The following is a 22209-nucleotide window of genomic DNA, read 5'->3' on the forward strand; positions in this document are numbered from 1 at the left end:
GGGGGCGGCAGAGGAAGCCCTAACCCTAACCAGACTCAAAGGGGGAGCCCGTCCTCCAGGGGGCAGCAGAGGAAGCCCTAACCCTAACCAGACTCAAAGGGGGAGCCCGTCCTCCAGGGGGCAGCAGAGGAAGCCCAAACCTCACCAGACCCAAAGGGGGAGCCCATCCTCCAGGGGGCAGCAGAGGAAGTTAAATAAACAGAGTGGCAAAGTCCCAGTTCATACTGATCCAAATCAAAGCTTTGAGCCTCAATGCGGGGGGCAGGCAGGTGCTGGTGCTGCTTCTGATAAACAGTGGCACAGAAGTCAGGCAGGCAGGGGAGACTTCAAAAGGAAGCAATTGCTTCTTCACTGTTGGACAAAAAACATTAAAGCTTTAGTTTGACTGCACTGACGTTATTTTATTTTTGATTTGATGCTATTATTAGCAACTACCAAACATTCCCTGCTGTCCTAGCATGTGCTTACCAGCTCAGCCCACACAATAATAATGTAGCGTCATCCTCTGCTTTGGCTTTATCCTGAGTGTCTCCATCATTTATTTGAAAGTTAAAGAATTAAGTGATAGAAAATGTGACACAATAAAATGCATGTCATTGGAACGTATTTATGCGCCACCCAGTGGTAGAACGCGAAAGCAGCACCCATTATCTTTTCTTATTTACACACTTTTAGTTAAACCAAAAAGGTTAACTAATAATTCATCTTAATAACGTCAGGAAAAGGAGTTTCACCTCATTGTTACTCCGCAAATATTTCATCATGTCATAGGGTGACCAGATAACCCATGTCAGGGAGGACACATTGAGCTAGAACAGGCTTTTTAAAATACCATTTTAATTAAAAGAACCTGGATCTCGGTTAAGCACCGAGTTCTTGTAGCGTGCTGATCGGTCAGTTACCTATAATCATGCATATGCCACTAATGTTAATGTGTAACAGCTGGGTGAGTTTTTCAATCAAACCAGTCAAAGCACAAGAAGAAGTGAGCTATTTAGCCAAGCTCAGGTGCCTTTCAGTTTTAAAGTAGTTTGTAAAATCTGGAGTAACTTCAAGTGTCCTCCCTGACATGGATTATCTGGTCAGCCTATCATGTCATCTTTAACACACGTTTTTATTGGCTGCCCCTGGAGTTGGTGGACGGCAGGTATCACCTCAGCGAAAGGTACTAAATCGTTGTCTCAGTTATTCATATTGGCATCCGTAGCTAGAACTTCTACCCCACCCAATTTTACATATAATTTTATAGATTCTAGGACTCCTGTAAATTCTGGACCCTCCGAATCTGCCAGGGTATATATATATATGCCCCCATTGCGCCCCAGACTGGCATTGCACATATATGTAACTTATTTTCCATTTATAGTTTTATTTTGTGAATCCGTTCTGCAGTGTTAACTCTCATTTCTGACATACCCTGATGTTCTCAGAATGCTTATCTTATGCCATGCTACTTAAGTTATCAGCTATATCGAAACGTTAGTTTAAAAATATAAATACACGTGAATATATAGCACTCCGAACTTCAGGATTAGGCGCGTGTTATTAACCACTAGGTGTCACCAATACATCGTATTCCATAATTCGGGTTGGGGTTTTCGTTTAGTTAGTATTCATAATTTTACAGGTTCAATTAAATTCAAACTAAGTCCGATATTACGTTCTAATCGGTGGCTCATCTGGTCAGTTTTTACTGCCCTACTTGTTTGCTACGAAGTCCTCTGTTTTAAGTACTGCACACCTTTATGTGAACGAACTGGAAGTCGAGTGCATTCCTTTCTACAAAAGTAAGCGATATTTTGAGAATCCCGTCTTTTGATGTCGCCGTTGCCATTGCACTAGAAAAAACTTTAATCCGGTCCTAACCAGTCGCAAGGCGGTCCCACCCAGGCGCCGCGATTCCATTTTAATGCAGATCTCATTCCTGAATACGCTCCCACTGTACAGCAGTCACTCAAATTGTTTTAAGATGTTTTTTTCCAAGCCGGATGAAAGACCTTCCAGCCGCCCACTCTCCCCACATACCATTCGATCCAGGACAACACAGAGAGCTTGTGTTTCGTCAGAAAGAGGGGGACGAACTGCAGCGGCAAATAATGAGAGTCATGTGAACCTCACCGAAAGAGCGAAGGTCTGCTGACAATGCAGTGCAAATTGGAAAAGTTTTCCGTTCGTATTTTATCGTATTTTGTATAACTGAATACACATACCAACAGTTAGTTAAACACGCACCCTTCCCTTTCCTGTCACTGTTTCATATAGAAAAATCGCACTTTTATGTTTTGCTAGGACTTTTCTGTTACAGTGAAGATGCGTTTGTATTTTGCCATAAAAATAATGCATTTTCTTCGATCAAATTTTTATTAAAGAAAAATCACAGGAATAGAGCAAGCAAAAAAAAAACATAATATTAAATCTTATTAATATTAATAGATTAAGGTAGTGGCTACACCGGCCAGATTATCATCATCATCATCATTATTAATGGTTGTATTAGTAGTATAATGATGCTGTTTTGTATTTGCAGCGGTATTAAGATGGTTCAGTGTGCATTAAAGCCAATTCCACCTGCGAATTTGAGGGTTCTATAATAATTGGCAAAATAAATAAATATAAATACACGTACTGATGTGGCTGCTTGCACATTGTCCTTTTCTCCTGTTCAAATTTTCTCTCTTATGGCAAGCATTACATAGTTCATGTCCCAGGTGGCTCTTATGGCATTTATAAGATATTTGACACATAATTTTTAATTGTCCTCTGTGGCTGCATGCGTGTTTGTTCACGCAAATCGCCCAGCCTAACATTTGAGTGGGAGGAAGTCTTAGTTTCTTTTGTTCCAGTCTCTGTAACTGCTTGGATGTGTTTTCTATCTTGTCACTTAGCTACACACAATTCTAGGAACAGCAATGGAAAGAAACCTAAAAAAATTATTATTATTATTATTAAGTGGCAGAAAAATCAAGTGCAGTGCATTACACTTGTGTTTCTGCTGTCTCAAGCCATTTTATGTTTTCATATGTGGCCCAAAACTGCTCCGCTGAACCACTTCTTCTAAATGTAATGAAACAATTGCCACAGGAAACTATTGACTTCTAGCCATGTGAGGGTAAAGGGGGACTGGGTGGTATAGTCTGACTAACCAGGACACATCAGTCATGCTTTTGTGTTTTGCTCCCCTGGAATCTTTACACACTTAATTCTGATGCTGAAAGGACAGGAAATATCAGCTTTAGAGATAAAGACGCCTCTGACTCTTCTGCTGTTTTATGCTCTGAAAGTGTGATGGTGGAGAGGAGCAAATACCCTGGAAGGGGTGATATTTATTCCAGGAATATGGGGGAATGCAGACAGGGTTTGGCAATGAAGCGCTGGTGGCTGCTAATTCAGAGGGAGTGTCTCTTCGTCATAAAGGTGGGCAAGGTGCATGAGGTGCAGCAGGTGTGGGTACAGGCCTGAGCTGTGCTGATAGGTGTACAGGCTGCCCATCCGGCATGCTGGGCGTTTTCCCACAGAGCCGATAGGTGTACAGGCTGCCCATCCGGCATGCTGGGCGTTTTCCCACAGAACCGATAGGTGTACAGGCTGCCCATCCGGCATGCTGGGCGTTTTCCCACAGAGCTGATAGGTGTACAGGCTGGCCATCCGGAGGGTTGATATGGTGAATCTGGTCTGAGGGGCAGTGGCTGGGGTGTCTCTGAGATTGATAAAGTTGATCTTATCTTACCTTTGTTCAAGGGGCCTACCGTTTCCACAGTGGTGTAGGACCCCTGGCAGAAGACCAGAAACTTTCAAGAGACATTCAGGTTGAAGACCTGATCACTGGCTGTAGGCCTGATGAGTCTGTTCAAACAGATATTCTGCTACAGCTTTTAAAGTACAGAGAATCAAGTCAACATCATGCAGTCAGTCTCAGTGATAATGCATCAAAAAATCCATTTGAGCATCTGGCTGAAACGCACAGTGAGGCTCTCTATCAGGGGCAGTCAGCCACTACACAAGCATCATGCCCAGGCCAGTTGGAGTGTATTTGGAGATGCCCTCACAGCCTCTAGGCCACATTCTTTCAGGTTGGTGAACACAGCCTCGGGACCCTGGTAGCATTATCCGTGATGACATGGGTACATCCACAGCCTGGTGCTGAATGCCAGTGTTGAAAATGATAATATGCTGCAGAGTTTAATTATGGTATAAAATACACATATCTTTTAATGATTATGTTTAGTTGCATTATGATACATTCAATTCAAGATTCAGTCAGTGTCATTGCAAGTCACTATGCATTTTGTCAAAATTTTCAAAATTATGCATGAATTACTGTAAGTTGACTTATCTGTGGAAGGGATTCAGATTGAGTTTAACCACAATGTTTTGTTTTGTTGGAGTAATGGCTGTAAGCAATTTTCTAAGGTTACAGCTAAACGACTATCTTATGTGCTAATTTTAAAAGTTGTGAAAAATGCAACCCGATACACTAATACAATCCGAAAGCACTATAGTTTGTGTCTGGGGTGCTACACAGCATTACATAGTTCATGTCCCAGGTGGCTTCTGCTACTGTAATCTTGAGCAACTTGAACTAAGAGAAATATTCTGTAATACTCAGCAAGTAGGTGAAAATCTTAAGCGAAACCCTAGCAACTAAATATTTAAGCTGTGTTAAGATTGAAACATATCCGGCTAAGTGAATTTTAGTGATCCTGTAGCAGGAAATTTTTTTTATTGTTCATCAGCATCACAAAATCCCTGCAAAATATCCCACCTAAATTAAAGATTGAATGAAAAAAATAAAGAATGAATGACTAGAAAATGTATAGCAGTGGAACTGTGGAAACATGGAAGGTACGATAATTTAATTCTGGAACCATACAGTGATCCATGACTCATGCTTTTCATCAGTTAATTACATGTAAGAACAAAGTCCTTCACTAGACTTTTGTACCCCTGTCCCTTCATTGATACACCCCACATTTGCAGAATGGTGCCGCTTACTGGCTCCAGGACCACCCATGACCATGACCAAGATAGAAGGCAGTTAGAAAGCAGTGAGCAGGCAGTAACTCTGACTCTGGAGTATGATTGTTCAGAAAAACAATGATTGATTAGAGATACTACTTACATTAATTTATTTAGCAGAGGCTTTTGTTCACAGTGGCATACAAGTGAGGATCAGAGAGCAGGATAAACCAGTCCCAGGAGAAATTGAGTCTAATGGCCTAGTTTAAGGGCACCAGAAGGCATATCACCTTTCTCATTGGATTTGAGCCGGAGGTCAGAGCCCTAACCTGCAGAGACACATACTCTCATTTTTTTGTCATTCTGTACTTTACTCACATGTTGAGCCCTTCAGTTAGATAAACAACATGGGAAGGGCAATGAAGGGTTTCCAGTGGATTGTTGGAGGAGGTGTAACTTCAGGCATTCGGAAAATAGGTATCTGGGAATCAGCCACACATGCACCGCAGCCTTTGTAGGCAGCCGTCGATTTTCAGATTCTCTACAAATAGATTTTCTGGTAGGTTACCTGGAGGCACTGTGTGGGGGCCACTAATTCTTGGTCACACTGGAGAGACACCTTCAGTAATTATCGCAATGGACTGGCAACTGGCACCACACTGATGTCCATAGTATGAAGGTACTGACATTCTCAACAATTTGATGCCAGGCAGCAAGGTCTATAATTCTGGAATGTGAAGGGTTCAGCAAAAAAGTAGTTTATTATCGATTCTAAAGAGGTATCCAGTGGAGAAATCATTGAGGAAAGGATAGTGATAGGTTCAAAGTGAACTTCAGACAGGTGTCTAAGCCGTAATAAGATGAATATATGATCAATTAGAAAGCCGAAATAAGGCCCCGTGGCAGGACCAAGGACACGCTGGAGAGATTAAATCTCTCGGCTGGCCTGGGAACACCTTGATATTCCCCCAGTGGAGCTGAAGGAGGTGGCTGGTGAGAGCGAGGTTTGGGTATCCTTGCTTAGACTGCTACCCATGCAAACTGACTCCGGATAAAATGGATGGAAGGATGGATGGATGGATGGATGGATGGAACATGAAAGCATGGATCCATCCTGCCTTGAATCAACAATTCAGGCTGGTGTTGGTGTCTTGGTGAGGGGGATATTTTCTTGGTACACCTTGGGCCCCTTAGTACCAATTGAGCATTATTTAAATAGCACAGCCTACCTGAGTGTTGTTGCTGACCATGTCCATCCCTTTATGACCACAGTGTACTCAGCTTATAATGGCTACTTCCAGCAGGATAACACACCATGTCACAAAGCTCATATCATCTCAGACTGGTATCTTGAACATGGCAATACTTATCACTGTAGTTCACTGTACTCAAATGGCACCCTCAGTCATCAGATCTTAATCCAATAGACCACCTCTGGGATGTGGTGGAACAAGAGATTCATGAAGACATGAAGGTGCAGCTGACAAATCTGCAGCAACTGCGTGATGCTGTTATGTCAACCTGGACCAAGATCTCTGAAGAATGTTTCAAGCACCTTGCTGAATTTATGGCACAAAGAATTAAAACAGTTCTGAATGCAAAAGGTGGCCCATCCTAGGACTAGCAAGGAGTACCTAATAAAACTGCCAGTGAGTGTATATTTCTCTTAATTAGCTTAAACCTGCCAGACAAAAAACTAAATAATTGCTGCTTCTGACAAATTTCTAAATTCTATAGATAAATTTCTGCCACTATTCCTAAGACAAGTCAGATACTTAACCTGACATTATTGCTGTAAGCTTTAATCCAATAATTTTGGATTAATAATGTCATTAATTTTGTAATTCAACATAGAAAAAAATACTCTTACACTTGAGGAGAATCCTGCCTCCAGTCCTTCTGTCCGCCACAGCTTTCCTATTGCAAAGCAATAGTGATTGACGTGTTAATTGATTTGTTGTCATTTGCAGACATGCTCTGGCAGTTAAGGTTCTTGTTCATGACTCAAAAGGGAAAACATCCTTATTTGTGTTTTGGCCACTTCCCTTTGTGTACGTAGCCAAAGATTCTCCTGCCACATTTCCCTTTTCTCTTCACATTGGCACTTACCCGATAGTGCAAGAACAACTCCCTCACAATGCTGATTGCGTCAGACAAAGGCCCAGACTTTCCATTATCAGTGGGTAGTTCTCCAAAAGAAGACAAATATGATACAGTAGTGGCCTACCATTGATTCTGTACTCAGTGAGGCAAGCTGCAGGTCAGCATAAGAAGAGGACTGGTTCCTGCAAGCCTTCTGGGGCCAGAACCACCGAAACAACAGACTAAGTTGCTATTTCTTGTCTCATCAATGGAGGCGTTCGCAACATGAGAGAACATTAGAAAATGTTATTGGTCCCGGGGGGAAATCTTCAACATAGCGAGCACATGTGGAAAACTACATTTTTCATTTGCACTGAAAACTTTAAAAATGAGACCATGAATCTATTGAAGAGTATTTCAGTTCTGCTTTACAAAGCCATTGGCTGGACAGATTACATAACTCAATATATATCAAGCCATGTGTTAACACAGCATCAGAGTTAACATTAACCAACAAGACATCTGGTCTTGATGTCATAATGCAACATATGAAACTGAAATAGTCAATCAAGTAAGTATAAGCTTGTTTTTCAATCTTAATTTACCGTCTTAATGTAAATTATAAATGAATTTAACAGGGAGCTCTAGAACACATCCATATTGCCAATGAATTTTCTAGCAGCATTCATACACATCTGGACTTTAAAGCAATATTTGATGATTATGAGTTCTTATGAAACATCACTTCTATTTTTTGGAGAATGAATTTTCATTTGAATAGACGTGGAATTTCTCATTACTGATAAATATTTAAGTTAAATTATCACCTTTAAAGCTCTTAGTAATATCCATCAGTCTATCTTTGGATGTTACAGGGAATGCAAAGATATAAAATAAGCACTGCTATATGTTATACAGGTAAAGTGAAGACAGCCTTGCAGTGCAGCATATGACTGCTTTGTCATACACAGGTAAGGTGAAGACAGCCCTTCACTGCATCATATCACTGTTTTATATTACACAGGCAATGTGACGACAACCCTGAACTGCATCATATCACTGCTTTGTGTTGTGTGATGTTACACAGGTAATGTAAAGACAGCCCTGAACTGCACCATACCTCTGCTTTGTGATATGTGATTTTACACAGGTAATGTGAAGACAATTTATATGTAAATGCAGTTATAAACGGCTGTCTTGATCTCAGAAAACAAGTCTTGTCATGCATTGTCTCTCCCATGCTGAAAAGCCATGCTGAATCATGCCCTGGGAATGGCACTAGAGTTATTCGCTCTTCCTGTAAATAATTTAATTTAAATTCATAATCATTTATCAGACAGGCACTTTTTTTCAAAAGCAATGCACAAGTAATAACAAGCGTACCGCTGCCGGGGAATCAGATTAGGTGTAAATGTGGCTAGGCTTCTAGTGCCAAAGACTGATCAGAAACAAGTGTAATATATTTGCAAGGGAAAAGGATATAGAGGATAATACTTAAACTGCGTCACGAATGCTGAAAACTTGTCATTATATGGGCAGACTGAGGTGCAACACACAATCAACACACAAATAAATCACAAAATATAACCCAATACGTCTTTTATATTAACATACGAGAGCCCCTTGTACAGTCTCCGAAATGAAATACCAATTTGTACCTTTGTGGGTATAATTGCTTGTCAGTGGACCTGTACCCTCAAGGGTCTGCCAATTGTACATTAGTTGTAGGGAAATGTACCTTTTAAGATGCAGAAATTGACACTAGAAGACATATTTGTGCCATTGGGGGAACATTAACGTTTTTACCTGGTACAAAACTGTACCAGTGCTGTACTCTTTTTTTTCTGACGGTATAGTGCCATGAACACTACTTCACACATTCACGCAAGAAAAAAGGAAAAAAGCATAGGAAGATCGTTCTAGACGTCATAGTAGGCTGATACCGCGATTTCTGAAACATTACACAATAAAAAAACAAACTTACATTCGAAAATAACATATTCTGCATAGGAAGAAAAATGTGTAGATATAATAATACAAATGAGTTTCGGGAGACGATTTATTGGAGAGGTATGAAGATATCTGATATCTGAGTAAGTAATAAAGGTTAATAAGAGTGAAGTGCTGTTTTTTCCTATTTCTGGTATGACGTCAATGCTCCTAACCTCTCCAGAGGGACCTTCCCCTCAGAAAAGAGAATCGTCGGGACGGGAAGCACGACGTCCGAGATTTACGTGTGGAAGAAGCCCTAAACTGTCTGACTAACATGGATTTATTTTTTGTTCTCTGATTGAAGTAGTTATTGTGAGTTTTTCTTTTTAACGGAAGCATGAAGACGTTTTATTTTGCGATGAACACAATAATGAATAACGTAAGTGACTGCCATAGTGCATGACGCCCGGGAGTTAATCACACGAAGTCAACTTAGCGAACCATTTTTAAAATAAATTATTGGATACTTGGCAACAATCGGTATAGAATTGAACAGCGGTCTGGTTAATCTCTTCTGATGAAAAATTCTGTAGTTGATCTTACTACGATCATTATCAAGATCCGCGTAGAGTTTTTCACTTCCGTGATTTGTGGAAAATTAGTTTCCCCAAGTTTTATTTCAGTATGGTATCAAACCATATCTGGATCCAAGTTGTATGATTGTTGTACTTAACAACTTGTACTTAACAAGTCGATTATATTTTGTTTTAAATGTTTTGGGAAATCCAAAAATCAAAAGGTGGCGACCCGGCAGTCCCGGGACATATTTGCTGGAGTTCAGTTTCTTCCCGAAAGGAACAGCAGCTCATATTAAGTTTTCAGCGTGAGAAAATACTTGAAAATGATGGGGACGACGCGCGCTTTGCCGGACTTCGACCGTTAAATACACGCACTGCATTCGATAACCGTAAATGTGTGTATTGGAGATTAATCCCACAGTCCTGCAGGCCGGTTCGTATCCCGACAAGTTGAACGTCAGTCGCAGGGCACATAGACACGCAGTCTGCGGACACTGTGGGCCATTTAGAGACATTTTACCCAGCCTGTGCTTCCTGCAATAGGCTCCGGGGTTAAAACGAACGCGTTGTCTACTACGTGGAAAATGTATGGAAATATGAAAAATCGGAATCTCAAGGCTGATCTTTTAGTTGACTGTAAGTGCTCAGAAACGATTTTCTCCGGTCCGCTGTACAAGACGGTTAAACTTTCTCCACTTGACTCAAGTTTTACACGTAATTGATAGAAATTGTCACATGTAGGCCTAGGCGTCCTCACGTCTGTGTGTTAAGGTATGACGGTGTGTTGTTCACATTCAGAAGGGGGAGGAGAAATGGTGTGTAGGTCTAATTGATATCTTAATGTATGTTTGGCCGACCTTGCAGACATTCGAAGAGCAGTTTTCTCACCAAGTGGATAAACTGTTAGTGTAGGCATATATCTCTACAACTATATTTTAAATAAACGTACAAACTACTAAGAGGTACTAACATATTAAATACTTACTAGACTTAAGGATAGTTCCAATTTTTTAAATTATGTTGTAACTTAAAATTATTGGTACTCTGTCTATAAATTTAAACTTATTTTAATCAAGTAGATTCAGTAAATTCCGTATCGACTTATCAAATTTAATCCCCATCACTCTTAGTCATGTATCAAATACGAAAGTCTCTAGGACTACATGCAATGACATCAAAATGTTGCTGAAAAGACCATTTTCATATATTAAGGGTCCTTGTTAAATATTCAAAGGAACCATTGTATCATTCATTCGTTCATTCATTCAGTCATAGAAAAAAAACATATTGGGTTTTGTGGCTTGGTGTATGGTTTCTTTTTGGTCTTTGGTATTTAAAGTGGACTCTTTGCCCTGAAGAATAGAATTCAAGAATAGTTTCAGAATGTCATAATGTGATAGATTGTGGGTCAGTTTGGGCTGTATATTGTAGTTGAGTTCTTGCCTTAAGGATGTGTTACTGTTGGTCTCAGGGAGTATTATGTGATACCATAATTTGTTTCAGTGATGCTTTATTGTACTGGTAAATATTTTATCTAACCAAAGCAACTTGCACATCTTAGGTTTTTATTTATTAAGCTAGTTATTTGCTGCAGTTTATGCAAAGTATTTTCTCAAGTCTTTATCTGCTCGTGTGACCTCTGTGGACATGTGATAGATGCAATTTCCAAAGCACTAATACTCAAGGTAAAATATGCATTTACTTAAAATTGTAATGGTACAGGTGCAATAGAGCAGAAGTATTGCATAATACATTGGCAAAAAATCATTTTTTATCAATCTTTAATCTTAAATTCAATCTTTAATTTCCCAGTTGTATTTTTAAAAACATGATATAGTTTGTGTTGGTTATAGAATGTCATTAAATGTTTTTTGAGTTTGTATTGTGCTAATTGTGTTTCAGACAACAGGTTAACATGAGGGAGGATATGCAGGAAATCTAGTAACTTGTCCATGCTTGGTCCAGAAGTTATAAATACCTTTGTGCGTTTTTGCTGGATTGACCCTCTGATCTCTGCATGGACCTTCATTGTATTTGAATTTCCTGTGTTCTGGTGATATGTTGTTTGCTGTCTGCTGATGTTCTGTGTTAAAACTCAAGTCGTGGGATTCATTCCTGGATTTCTGATTTAATATCATGTTCATAATTATTAAGCGTCCTTCAGTCATTTCACTTAGTGTATTTTGGGAATTATAAATACTTTGTTTTAATCTCCTTCCTTTTTCTCTGGATTTGCTAAGCATGTGGCTGTGTGGTTTTATCAGTTATTAATCAGAACAAAAACCTTTCCTCTCATTGTTACTTGTTTCCTTTTGTTAATATTTTTTTCTCAGGTATTGTTAAAAATGTATAACGTCTTAGTAACAAGCACCACCATGACCAAAATCTCTAACAATATAACCATCTCACCGTCTTTCAATAATTAGAGACGACACACATTTCCTTATCTGACAACTATGATTAACATCGTCTCTTGTAAATTAAAAGTAGGCCTACTGGACATTATCCATTTTGTTACAAATAGGCTAAGTGTTCTTAGAAGCCTAATTAAGTGTTCTATACCATACTGGCTTCAATCATCATTTTTTTAAATCTGTAGCAATAAAATTAATACCACTTTTGAAAACTTGACAAACTTTAAATTGCGATAAGCAAAAACATTTCATTGTTATCTTATAGATGTTGTAAGTTAATCTTAGTATAATGTTAAGCTAACAGCTACTATGTCTTGTTTATGATTAGCTTTCTTTGATTTTAGACTTCAACTCTGAGGTTGTGTGTTTGAAATGCTTAAAGTAGGGCAGTGTATTCTGTTTTCACACGGGTGTGTCGAGGAATTTGGTGACTCAGAAGTGAAGGAATGAGCAGTAGACAGGATGTAATGGAACTGGGAGGGGGACACCTACCTGGCCTGACAGGCAGCAGCAAACATCGGGTCAGATATGCACCCACTAGAAATAATGGAATGACAGAGCTGTTTGCTCCTTATTTGTGAACATAGGCTTCAATTGTCTTTAATTGGGGTGACCATATCATATTTTGCTATGCAAAAAATAGAGAACTCCAGGGAGGGCACAAACAGAGGCATCAAAGCAACATGAATATGCATACAGAGTATTTTGACTGTAGAAAGTAAATGTCAGCATGAAACAAAGCAAATCCCAGACATTTCATGACTTTTCAGTTCCCAAAAAGAGGACATGTCCAGGACAAAGAGCATGTATGGTCCCATTACTTTAGTAACTTTAGATGTTCAAAGAACAATGTATATTTTAGTGAAAGTGTGCATGTAGTGAAGTGAGCAGGAGTCTATTGCACCATACAACTGCATCTGTTAAATGACTCTAAAAGAAATTGTAATAGGCAGGTATTTTGACATTTTTTTGGGTATGTACATGAGGGTATCAGGTTCTGCTAGCCATGTACTAAAAATAAGGTTTTAATTCTGAATGCCGGACATTAAGGTTTTTAAATCTGGAGATTGATGTTACTTGACTTTTCCGCTGTTTCAGAGAAGGCCACTGAACCTTTTCCTCACTTTCCCCTGCACTTCCAGATTGTTTGGATAAATCAGAATGGTGTGATTGTTCCTGTTTTCCTATTGGTCTGTGTTCTTTACCCAGTCTTTGGAAATAGTGACGTTTGCCAAGAGAGAACCTCGGTGTTAGAGTCCAGGAAACTCCCTTACAGTAACAAAGCATGGCTGTTCCCAGGGAATGCCACAGGAGTGCTAGCAATAAAACAGCACTGTTCAACTTATACTCAGAGCTCCTAGGGCTGAAAAACAAGGGTCTGTTTAATTCTGCTCCATTTATTAATTACTGTTTTTTTAAAAGAGTACCAAAAACCTATGTTTTGTAAAATGCGTAACATTTATAAACATTTAAAAGGTCTTCCAGAAGTGTGTAAACCAACCGATCGTAAATATTCATATCAGTTGAACCAGTGAGATTACATTGTGGTATAAAATTCAGGTGTAACTTAATGGACAAAGGCTGGTAGGAAATGTGTAAATAGGACAGTGAGATATGAGAAAATGGTATATCCTGTAATGATGCGTTTTATTTGTTAATGACTGGATGAGTGCATGAGTTGCCTTTCTTTTACCAAAACATTGAAATGAGCTTGTTCACATAACAGAAAAGTAACAATAAATGTATAATAGGCATAGTTTGCATCGAGGTTAAGGGACATTATTGCTGTAACAAATTGGGCTTCATTCAATCCACTATATTTCCAATTTTGTTGTATATAAAGTGGTCTTTTAGTCAAGTGTAGCCTTTGTCAGTTGCTTTGTGCTTCTCTCATTGCTCAGACCTCTTGCTTAATTTTCTCCTCGGCAGATGTTCAAATCAGATGTTTCAGATTAAACTAGTGATTGCTCATGTATGGTTTGTTATGAGAATACTGACTCCCTCTATGCCTGTGTAATTGGGTGAATTTTCTGGCCTAGGTTGTGCTTTTAATCCTCACCGTGGTCATTGCGACTTCTGCTGCTGAACCCAGCCGCAGGTTGGCCATGTCAGAAGATACAACCTGGAATAAGACATCCAGCCAGATTCTTTGCAAGGAAAACCAAGAGTACCTACATGACAATTTTTGCTGCAAAAATTGTGAGGCTGGTAAGGAAATGTGGAATAACAAACTTCTAAATGTTCCTGTCCTGGGAGTGGAACCCATGTGTTTTAATTTTTTGTCCCAAATTAGATCACAAGATTTCATTAGGCGACTTTCAAGTAATCATTTAGGTTGGTTTTATTGTTTGGATTTGTTTAGGTAATTGCTTATTTAGTTAAAAAAACAACGTTGGAAATTGGAATGCTTTCAAAATCAAGTAATTATGAAATGCTGGGGTGAGCGTGTCTTCAGTTTATAGCATTTTTTTATTAGCAATTCACAAGGAGATTGTTACAAGTGGAGGCTATAGATCCACATCCACTGTGGTTTATACATTATTGGAGTCACCATAAGCGCACTATGTTATTTTAACGTTAATTTTGTATAAAGTGTTTTTTTTTGTATAACCACGCATAAGATGTTTTTTTGATACAGGAACTCATGTGGACATGCCCTGCACTCCAGACTCAGAGATGGGAACATGCGCGCCCTGTGAGCCCAACACCTACACGGAGCATTCAAACGGCATGCTGCGATGTCTCCCGTGCACATCATGTCGCAATGGTAATACCTTAAACGGCACCATTTCTTTTGATTCGGCTCTCAACAGAAGCACGGTTTATCCTAGGGCAGGTGGTGGCATTTGACTCTGCGAGTTGTTTGTTTCGAGTGCCTGTTGATGGAGAAGTCGTCGGCGTCAAATTCCGCGGCTGGTGGACTGATGTCACTGGAGGGCCCTTGAGCACGGCCGGCGCTAAGCACAGTAGCTAAACAGACACTGGCTGGCCCGGCCCTCTGATCCTCACTTGTACGTCACTTCAGACAAAAGCATCTGCTACATAAATAAATGTAATCAGATGGGTATTTCTCAGAAGATCTAGGTGTTCATCATAATTCCCTGCTGACGCAGGCCGCTCTTTGCTCAGGTTTTACTGGTTTCCTATTTCTCTCCCGGCGTCTTATGCATGTGCTCTGGTATGTCCTTAGATATGTAGATTGTACTGTCTGTGCTTTCATTTACGCTCTGTTTGCTGCAGCAAAGCTCTCAAGAGTTATGCTAATCCTTTACACAGAGTTAGTCTCAATATGGCAGAGTAAAGTCAAAAGGAGAAAACAGGCTGCATATAGCATATAAGCTTTACAAGGTGCAGGTATATTGGAATGCTTCTCTTCACTGACCCTGTCTTGCTCTTCATAGTACCGGGTAAGCTAATATGCAGCACACCTGGAGTTGAGGGTTAAGGGTCTTGCTTGAGGGCCCACGGACATGTGACTGTTCTGTTGAGGCAGGGTCTCAATCCGGCGATCTTCTGATCACAGGCAAAGACACTTGGCATTAGGGCTGCCACAGTTAGTAGACGTAGTGCAATAGCTTACCACGGCGACACTAGTGCTATGAATGAACAGCTGATGAGAAAACACACAGGCATTACAATATGCATCTCGTTAATATTTTTAGGCATACTACTAATCTGCTTTTTGCATTGTGGGTGAAAATAATGTTCATATAGTGTCGGAAAGCCCACGTACATTATCTAAAGCCCTGTAATGACAGACAGTTTGTTGTCGTCAAGGTAAAATGAACTTAAATTAAATGGTCAAGTTGATCTTCTGGAGGACAATTAATCATTTAGATTAATCGCCCGATCGATACAGTAGTCGTTAGATTAATCAATAGAAAAATAGTCGTTGGTGGCAGTCCTTAGCTTGCTGCGCCACTCACCATCCCCATCTTTTATTATCTTTTTTTTTTTTAAATTAAACAAACGTGACAGGCTGCATAAGGCACCACACAACATATAGGTTACATAAGGCTGCATACAACTCTTGCCCTAGTAACTGGATATATCAGGGGTAGGCAACCCTGATCGTGGAGTGCCGGTATCCAGCTGGTTTTCCATTCTACCTGGTCTCTGATCAACTACACCTGATCTCAGGCTGATAGAAACTCATCAGGTAGGACAGAAAACCTGCTAGATACCGGCACTGCAAGATCAGGGTTACCTAGCCCTGGGATACATGGCCATGACCTGAACGTGGCAGCTGAACTACCGATTGATTGCTTTGATATAGTTTGGATTTTGTGTGTCTGTGTTTAAAACTCACTTTGATTTGTTTGGCATTATAATAGTTTTTTTTTCCTAATTCTTATAAGTTTGTAGAAATCGGCAACATAGCATGATTGATAATATCATTTAGGCCTACTTATGATAGATAAAAAAAATGCTTTTAGTTGCTTTACTCACTGGATATTTAATTTCCATTTTCGTCAGACATCTTTAAGGATTAATCAGCTAATGTTGCAGCCGGTAGTTGTATATGCTCGTGTTAGACTGGACAAAGTGTATTTGAAGAGGCTTCTGCTTTTTCACTCTAACAGAGTGTGTTTATGTGGTTGCAGCTCCAGGGCAGGAGGACACTAAGTTTAGCCTGTGCTCCGATTCTAGTCAATTTCACTTGTTTAAAGGAATCCTAACAATCCAATTAGACAGTGCTTACCGGCATGTACTTTTGTGAATAAGGCTTTCCAGCAGTCATGAATGTATCTCTATCAATCCCTCTCTGTTCGTCTTCCTCATGCATGATTTTACCACTTGTAGAATTATGGAATGTATCCCACATTCTATGTCTTTACCATTTTGATTTGATATTTTTAGACTTCTGTTCCATCAGGGACAACGTAAACTCTGGTTTGAATTCAGATTCATGAATTATTCATGTTGATCTTAAGCAGTAGTGGAGATGGTGGATGATTATTATACATTTTATAACAATGAATTATCAATTGTCCCTAGTCTTCCCTATATCCTTTTTCACGGAGAACATATTTTGTCATGACAGGCTTCTCTGAAACACCCTGCTTTTTGTTTCACACAGACCAGCAGATGGTGGCTTCATGTACCCGCACACAGGACACGCAGTGCCATTGCAAGCCCAGCACCTTCTGTGTGCCCGAGCAAGCCTGCGAAGTCTGCAAGAAGTGCAGCAGGTAAGACGTGCCAGCCATGCTGGCCTTTGTCCAGCCTGCAATCACTGTATTGGGCTTATTTCTTTAAGGATTTTTTTCTTTACAACTCTAATTTTAATAATAATAGCTGAAATATATGTATAATAATAATAGCTGTTTGTGGATTTATATTTTCTTGCACACCCCCCACCCAGATGTAAACTGGATGAGGAGAAGGTGCAGAACTGCACAAGCATGTCCAACACCGTCTGCAGGAAAAAAGGCGCCACACCCCTCCCCACCCCAACCCCCACCCCCTCGCCCACTCCCAGATCAGGTATTTTGTGCTTAACCTGCTTTTTCTTTGTGAAATTCTTGGATTCCATCACTATAAAATGTTATGTTAAAGTTGTGTTTATTATGCAGTATGATCAAAATACATAAATGTATGATACGTACTGATTTAACATTGGGTGCAATAGCGATACAGTGGCTAGCACTGATGCCTCCTACCTCTAGGGCTGAGGGTTCGAATCGTTTCCTTTGCATCCTCCACCATCCTCCAGCCAGATAAGGTTAAGTGGTTGGAAGATGGATTAGCTTTTTAAACGAATAGGTACTTATAACTGCCAGGGAATTTGCAATAGCGATGGTACTTTGAATATGCTATCTAGTGGACAGGAGGCACTAAGATTCAATTAAACAATAACTGGACAGTGGTTCTTACTTATGAGTAGTGCAGTCTTGTTAAAGCAAACAAGATACACTAGAGCACTAGACGTTATACCTTTTATACTGGAATCCAGTCACATGAAATGGCTTATGTTTATGGGACACATTACTCAATCTGAACAGAAATGAACCATTCCCATTGCTTTGTAATAAAATGGAATGTAATCATGTCTACTGATTATCCCGAAGGTTTAAATATACACCACATGCATTCTGTGTAGGCTAAATGTAAGGAAAATGATGATGGCAAGTTTACTAATATGCTATATTCCTGCAAATGTACAGAAGGAATTCCATAAAATTGGAAGTACACCCCAGCTTCCCATATACTGGAAGATAATCCTAAAGACAAAAACATAGCCAGTCACAACCTGAAAAGATAGAATGAACTGAATTTCGGCTGTCAGATCTACCTTATAATGGACACACTACCAACAACCACCTAAAATAACCTAAAAACCTCATATAGAACTTGTTGATCTTGTATAGAATTTGTTCATATTGTTGGCTCTATATTAATATGTTCATCCGTATTTTTTTTTTTAACAGTTTCTCCATGGATCATTATACTGATAGTAACACTATTTTTTGTCATCATTTCATCCATCATATATTATTTCTGGAAGAAGCAGTGGTGCATCCACAGTATAACAGGTAAAATGTGTTAATATTTTGTCTTAGTGATTCCTTTCTTTTCTTTGGTGAATGGGAAAGATTCTCAGCTGAACATGTTGAGGTCCACACACCTTAAATGATCTTATCTGATTTTGAAGACCTTTGGAGTGCTTGCTTTCCAGATACTTTGTTGGGGTTTCTTTAACAGAATAAACAGTTAAAATGTTAAACCTCTTAGAATTCTTGTGAAATATGCATAGACAAAATGTTCTTTTTATTTTATACTTGTTTTGATTATATTTTATGGTTGTGTTATAGTGTGGGAGCACAGTGGTGCAGTGGTTAGCACTGTTGCCTCACACCTCTGGGACCTGGGTTCAAATTTCCTCCGGGTTTCTGTGTGTGTGGCGTTTGCATGTTCTCCCTGTGTCATCATGAGGTTTCCCACTACGGTGCAAAAAAATGCTGCGCTTAATTGGAGTTACAGAATTGCCTGTAGGTGTGCATGTGTCAGTGTGCCCTGTGATGAGTTGGCCCTGCCTCCTGGGCAGTTCCTGCCTTATGACTGAAGCCTCCAAGATAGGGTCCAGGCCCCCTGTTACTGTATAGGGCAGGGGGTACAGAAAAAGGATGGATGGGTTATGTTATGGTTGTCAGCTGTACTATATTTAAAAAGGAAATTATAATAATGAAAAAGCACACAAATTCTTCAGTGTGTTTTGGAATGTTTTCTATACTGGAAGATCATATATTGAACTGCAAATAAAACATAATTTATCATAAATAATTTACAAATAATTTGATTAGTAATATGACCAGAAATGTGTATAAATAAACTATTTCCGTTCCAGCCACTCCAATAGACGCCAAGGACATGGTGGTAATTCCAGTGGTGAGTTGATTGTATCTCTCTGTACATGTTTAGCGGTACTTTTCTGGACTGAACATTATGACATTTCAGAAAAGAGAATTTAGTGAGAGGTAGATTTATGTCTTAATTTTACCTTCATTTATTATTGGATAACATACAATACAGATGTTTTTACAGCACAGATTTGTGTTGTATTATAATGTTATTTTTTCGTGTATGGTGGACCATACACTGCTGAGGTATGATTTTTAGTTTGCCATTACAGTACTGAAGAAGAATTACGGAGGGTGTTTAGAGCCCAGACACTGATTTTCATGGGTGACTTTGACGGATAATTTTTATGTAGCTGGTATCATTTTAAATTGTAATTTAAATACTCATTTAAATGACATGTATATTTGTTGAATATTGTCACACAACACCCTCCATAAATAATAAGTAGGTTAGAGTGTTATGGAAAGCAGTTAAACAACTGTAAGTGTATTTAGGTGTGAATTGTTGTTTTGTGCTACTGCTTGCGTCTGATTGGATACAACTCTGACTCCAGTCGCAGGCCAGTGAGAACAACCAGACGGTAGAAGAGCAACAGAATGACCAGAATGCTTTGCGGGAGGAGCCACAGCCAGGAATTATGTGCACACCAGAGGAAATGCCCCTCAAGTCCACCTTAGATGAAGAAGACAAAGGGCTAGGGGACAGTCTGCCCAACACCACCAGCTCATCGCAAACCAGCTTGCCACGCGACAGCCCAGAGTTGTGCAGGCCGCTGGCAAAAGAATTGGTGAGAACTGTGTACCAGTGTATTATTTACACGTTTACATTTTCTTTTTGTCTAGTGTGCGCTTCATCTGCCCAAAGCTACACTGTCTGTTAATATTGATTTGTTTTTTTTTTTGTTTGTAGGATTACCCGAATGAAAAACTAATTCCAGCGAAAAATCTAAATGGTAATTTTTGGAATTGCCTTTGTGTTTTATTATGTTAAGACTATACAGTAATTTTAAATAGCTTGTTTGTTTGAATTACGGCAGTAGTTATATTTGGCATACAGTGAGTAGATAATGTGATTGAAATAATGGCAAATAAAATAATTATAATATTTTTATGAATATAAAAATGACTGAAACTTTCCCCTCCTGTATTCCTAGGGGAAGACGCCCTGAAGAAAAGCTTTGATATTATTGGGGAATGTCTGGATGCACATATTTATAACCGTTTTTTCCGGAATATAGGGCTCAGCGATAATGCCATAAAAAATGCTACCAGCTCTAATCCTGCAGACAGAGTTTATGAACTCCTTACGACCTGGATGCAGCGAGAAGGGCGAAAAGCTGATATTAATTACCTTATTCAAATATTGATTAGTTTAAATCAAAGATTATCAGCAGAAAGCATTATTGCAAAGGTAATTGAAGATGGACTTTATATGTATGATGACCAATGCTCGTAAACGCATGGCTTCATGTTACTTGAAAAACTTGAAACATGTTGGAACTGAGCCCTTGTTATTACCTCAGGTATAAGTTCTACTTGGGAAGGAAAGGCAGTGCTGATCTTTTCCCAGCATTCACTTGGAGCCCGCTTGCCAGTTGCACACTGTCTCCATCATTTGTGATGGTCAGGGCTGTTACCGTGTGAACAGGACTGGATATACACTGGTTTAGAATAAGCAGCATAGCCAAAGGCACTTTTCAGTACAGTATGTCCACTGAGCTGTTTTCCGATGGGCTGTCATCAGGCGGAGATCTTTTGCCAGTGCTGGTATCCATTCCATCAGGTGTTTTGAAAACTTGTCTCTGCCCATGGTACAGAAACTTGCATGTTTCTGTAAGTTTAGTATCAAGTCGGCCTTTTCATTAAAATCAGCATTATTATCCATAGCTGGCTTTTCTGTAATAGGTGTTTTATTATTATTTTTTAGTTCCTCACAAAGATGTTTGCTTTCGTAATTTTTATTTATATGTCAGAATTTCCCCCCAAAAGTTTTAAACTCAAGCACAATTCCCCCAACTATGATTACTTCGGGAAGCTAACCCTGCTATTTTGTGTTATTTTGTAAATTTAATAAATATTAGTTGCTATAACATTCTTCCAATACATATAGCAATGCTTCTTGTATGGTCCAATATTTATTTTGACAAAATATTTTATAAGTGTTTGTCTTGTTTTTTGTTGTTTGACTTTTTTATATAAGAATGTATGTTTTCTCTTAGGTCCTGTACATTCTTAAATAAAAATAATGAATAATACATGTAGAAAATGTCTTGGTGTTGGGTCAGTGGGAACCCGGGTGTTCAGTAGTTATGCATGCAATTTAACATATTTATTGCATATAGAAAGTCTCTCCATGGGTTACAGTTCAGAAAAGATTCTTTTTCCATTAAGTGGACGGTATTTTGAAGCATCTTCATCATTACCAAAAATGGAGAGAAATCATTTAGTAACCTAAAATGTGTGGCACGGTGCAGAGAGTATTACTGTTGCTTCCTGTCTCCAGGACTGAGAGTTCAGATCCCGTTTCTGCTCTGTGTTTTTATTTAATTTAGTTTTGATGTTCTATCCCTGTGCTAGTCCAAAGACATGCAAATTTGCCTGTAGTGTGTGTGTGTGTGCGCCATGGACTGGAATACTATCCAGGAAGTTCCCCTGCCTTGTGTTCTGTGCTGCCTGGGAGAAGTTCCATGACCTCCTGTGACCCTATATGGATACACGATCAATGGACTAAAATATTATTTTACCATGAAGTACACAGCATTTATAACTGCCTTTACTAAGCAGAAGAATAGGTAAATGCATTTCAGATGACACATCAAGCCAGATTGCTGTTATGTTCTTTAATGATTGTGATTAATTCAGAATAAAAAGGACTGAACCAGAAAA

At 39.3% G+C, this 22209-nt stretch overlaps 1 protein-coding gene across 1 annotated transcript; it reads left to right on the forward strand.

Moving 5' to 3' along the window:
* The first annotated feature begins 9195 nt into the window (after positions 1-9195).
* Positions 9196-22209, forward strand: LOC125745743 (tumor necrosis factor receptor superfamily member 10B-like). The gene is made up of 10 exons (XM_049018902.1): positions 9196-9409; positions 14002-14170; positions 14601-14729; positions 17043-17154; positions 17328-17449; positions 18394-18498; positions 19311-19351; positions 19884-20111; positions 20234-20276; positions 20478-22209. Exons 1-10 carry the CDS (start codon positions 9368-9370, stop codon positions 20777-20779), a joined length of 1293 nt encoding a protein of 430 aa, XP_048874859.1. The 5' UTR covers positions 9196-9367; the 3' UTR covers positions 20780-22209.

The sequence above is a fragment of the Brienomyrus brachyistius genome, chromosome 7 (genome assembly GCF_023856365.1).
Source record: "Brienomyrus brachyistius isolate T26 chromosome 7, BBRACH_0.4, whole genome shotgun sequence".
In the NCBI taxonomy this organism is placed as follows: Eukaryota; Metazoa; Chordata; class Actinopteri; order Osteoglossiformes; family Mormyridae; genus Brienomyrus; species Brienomyrus brachyistius.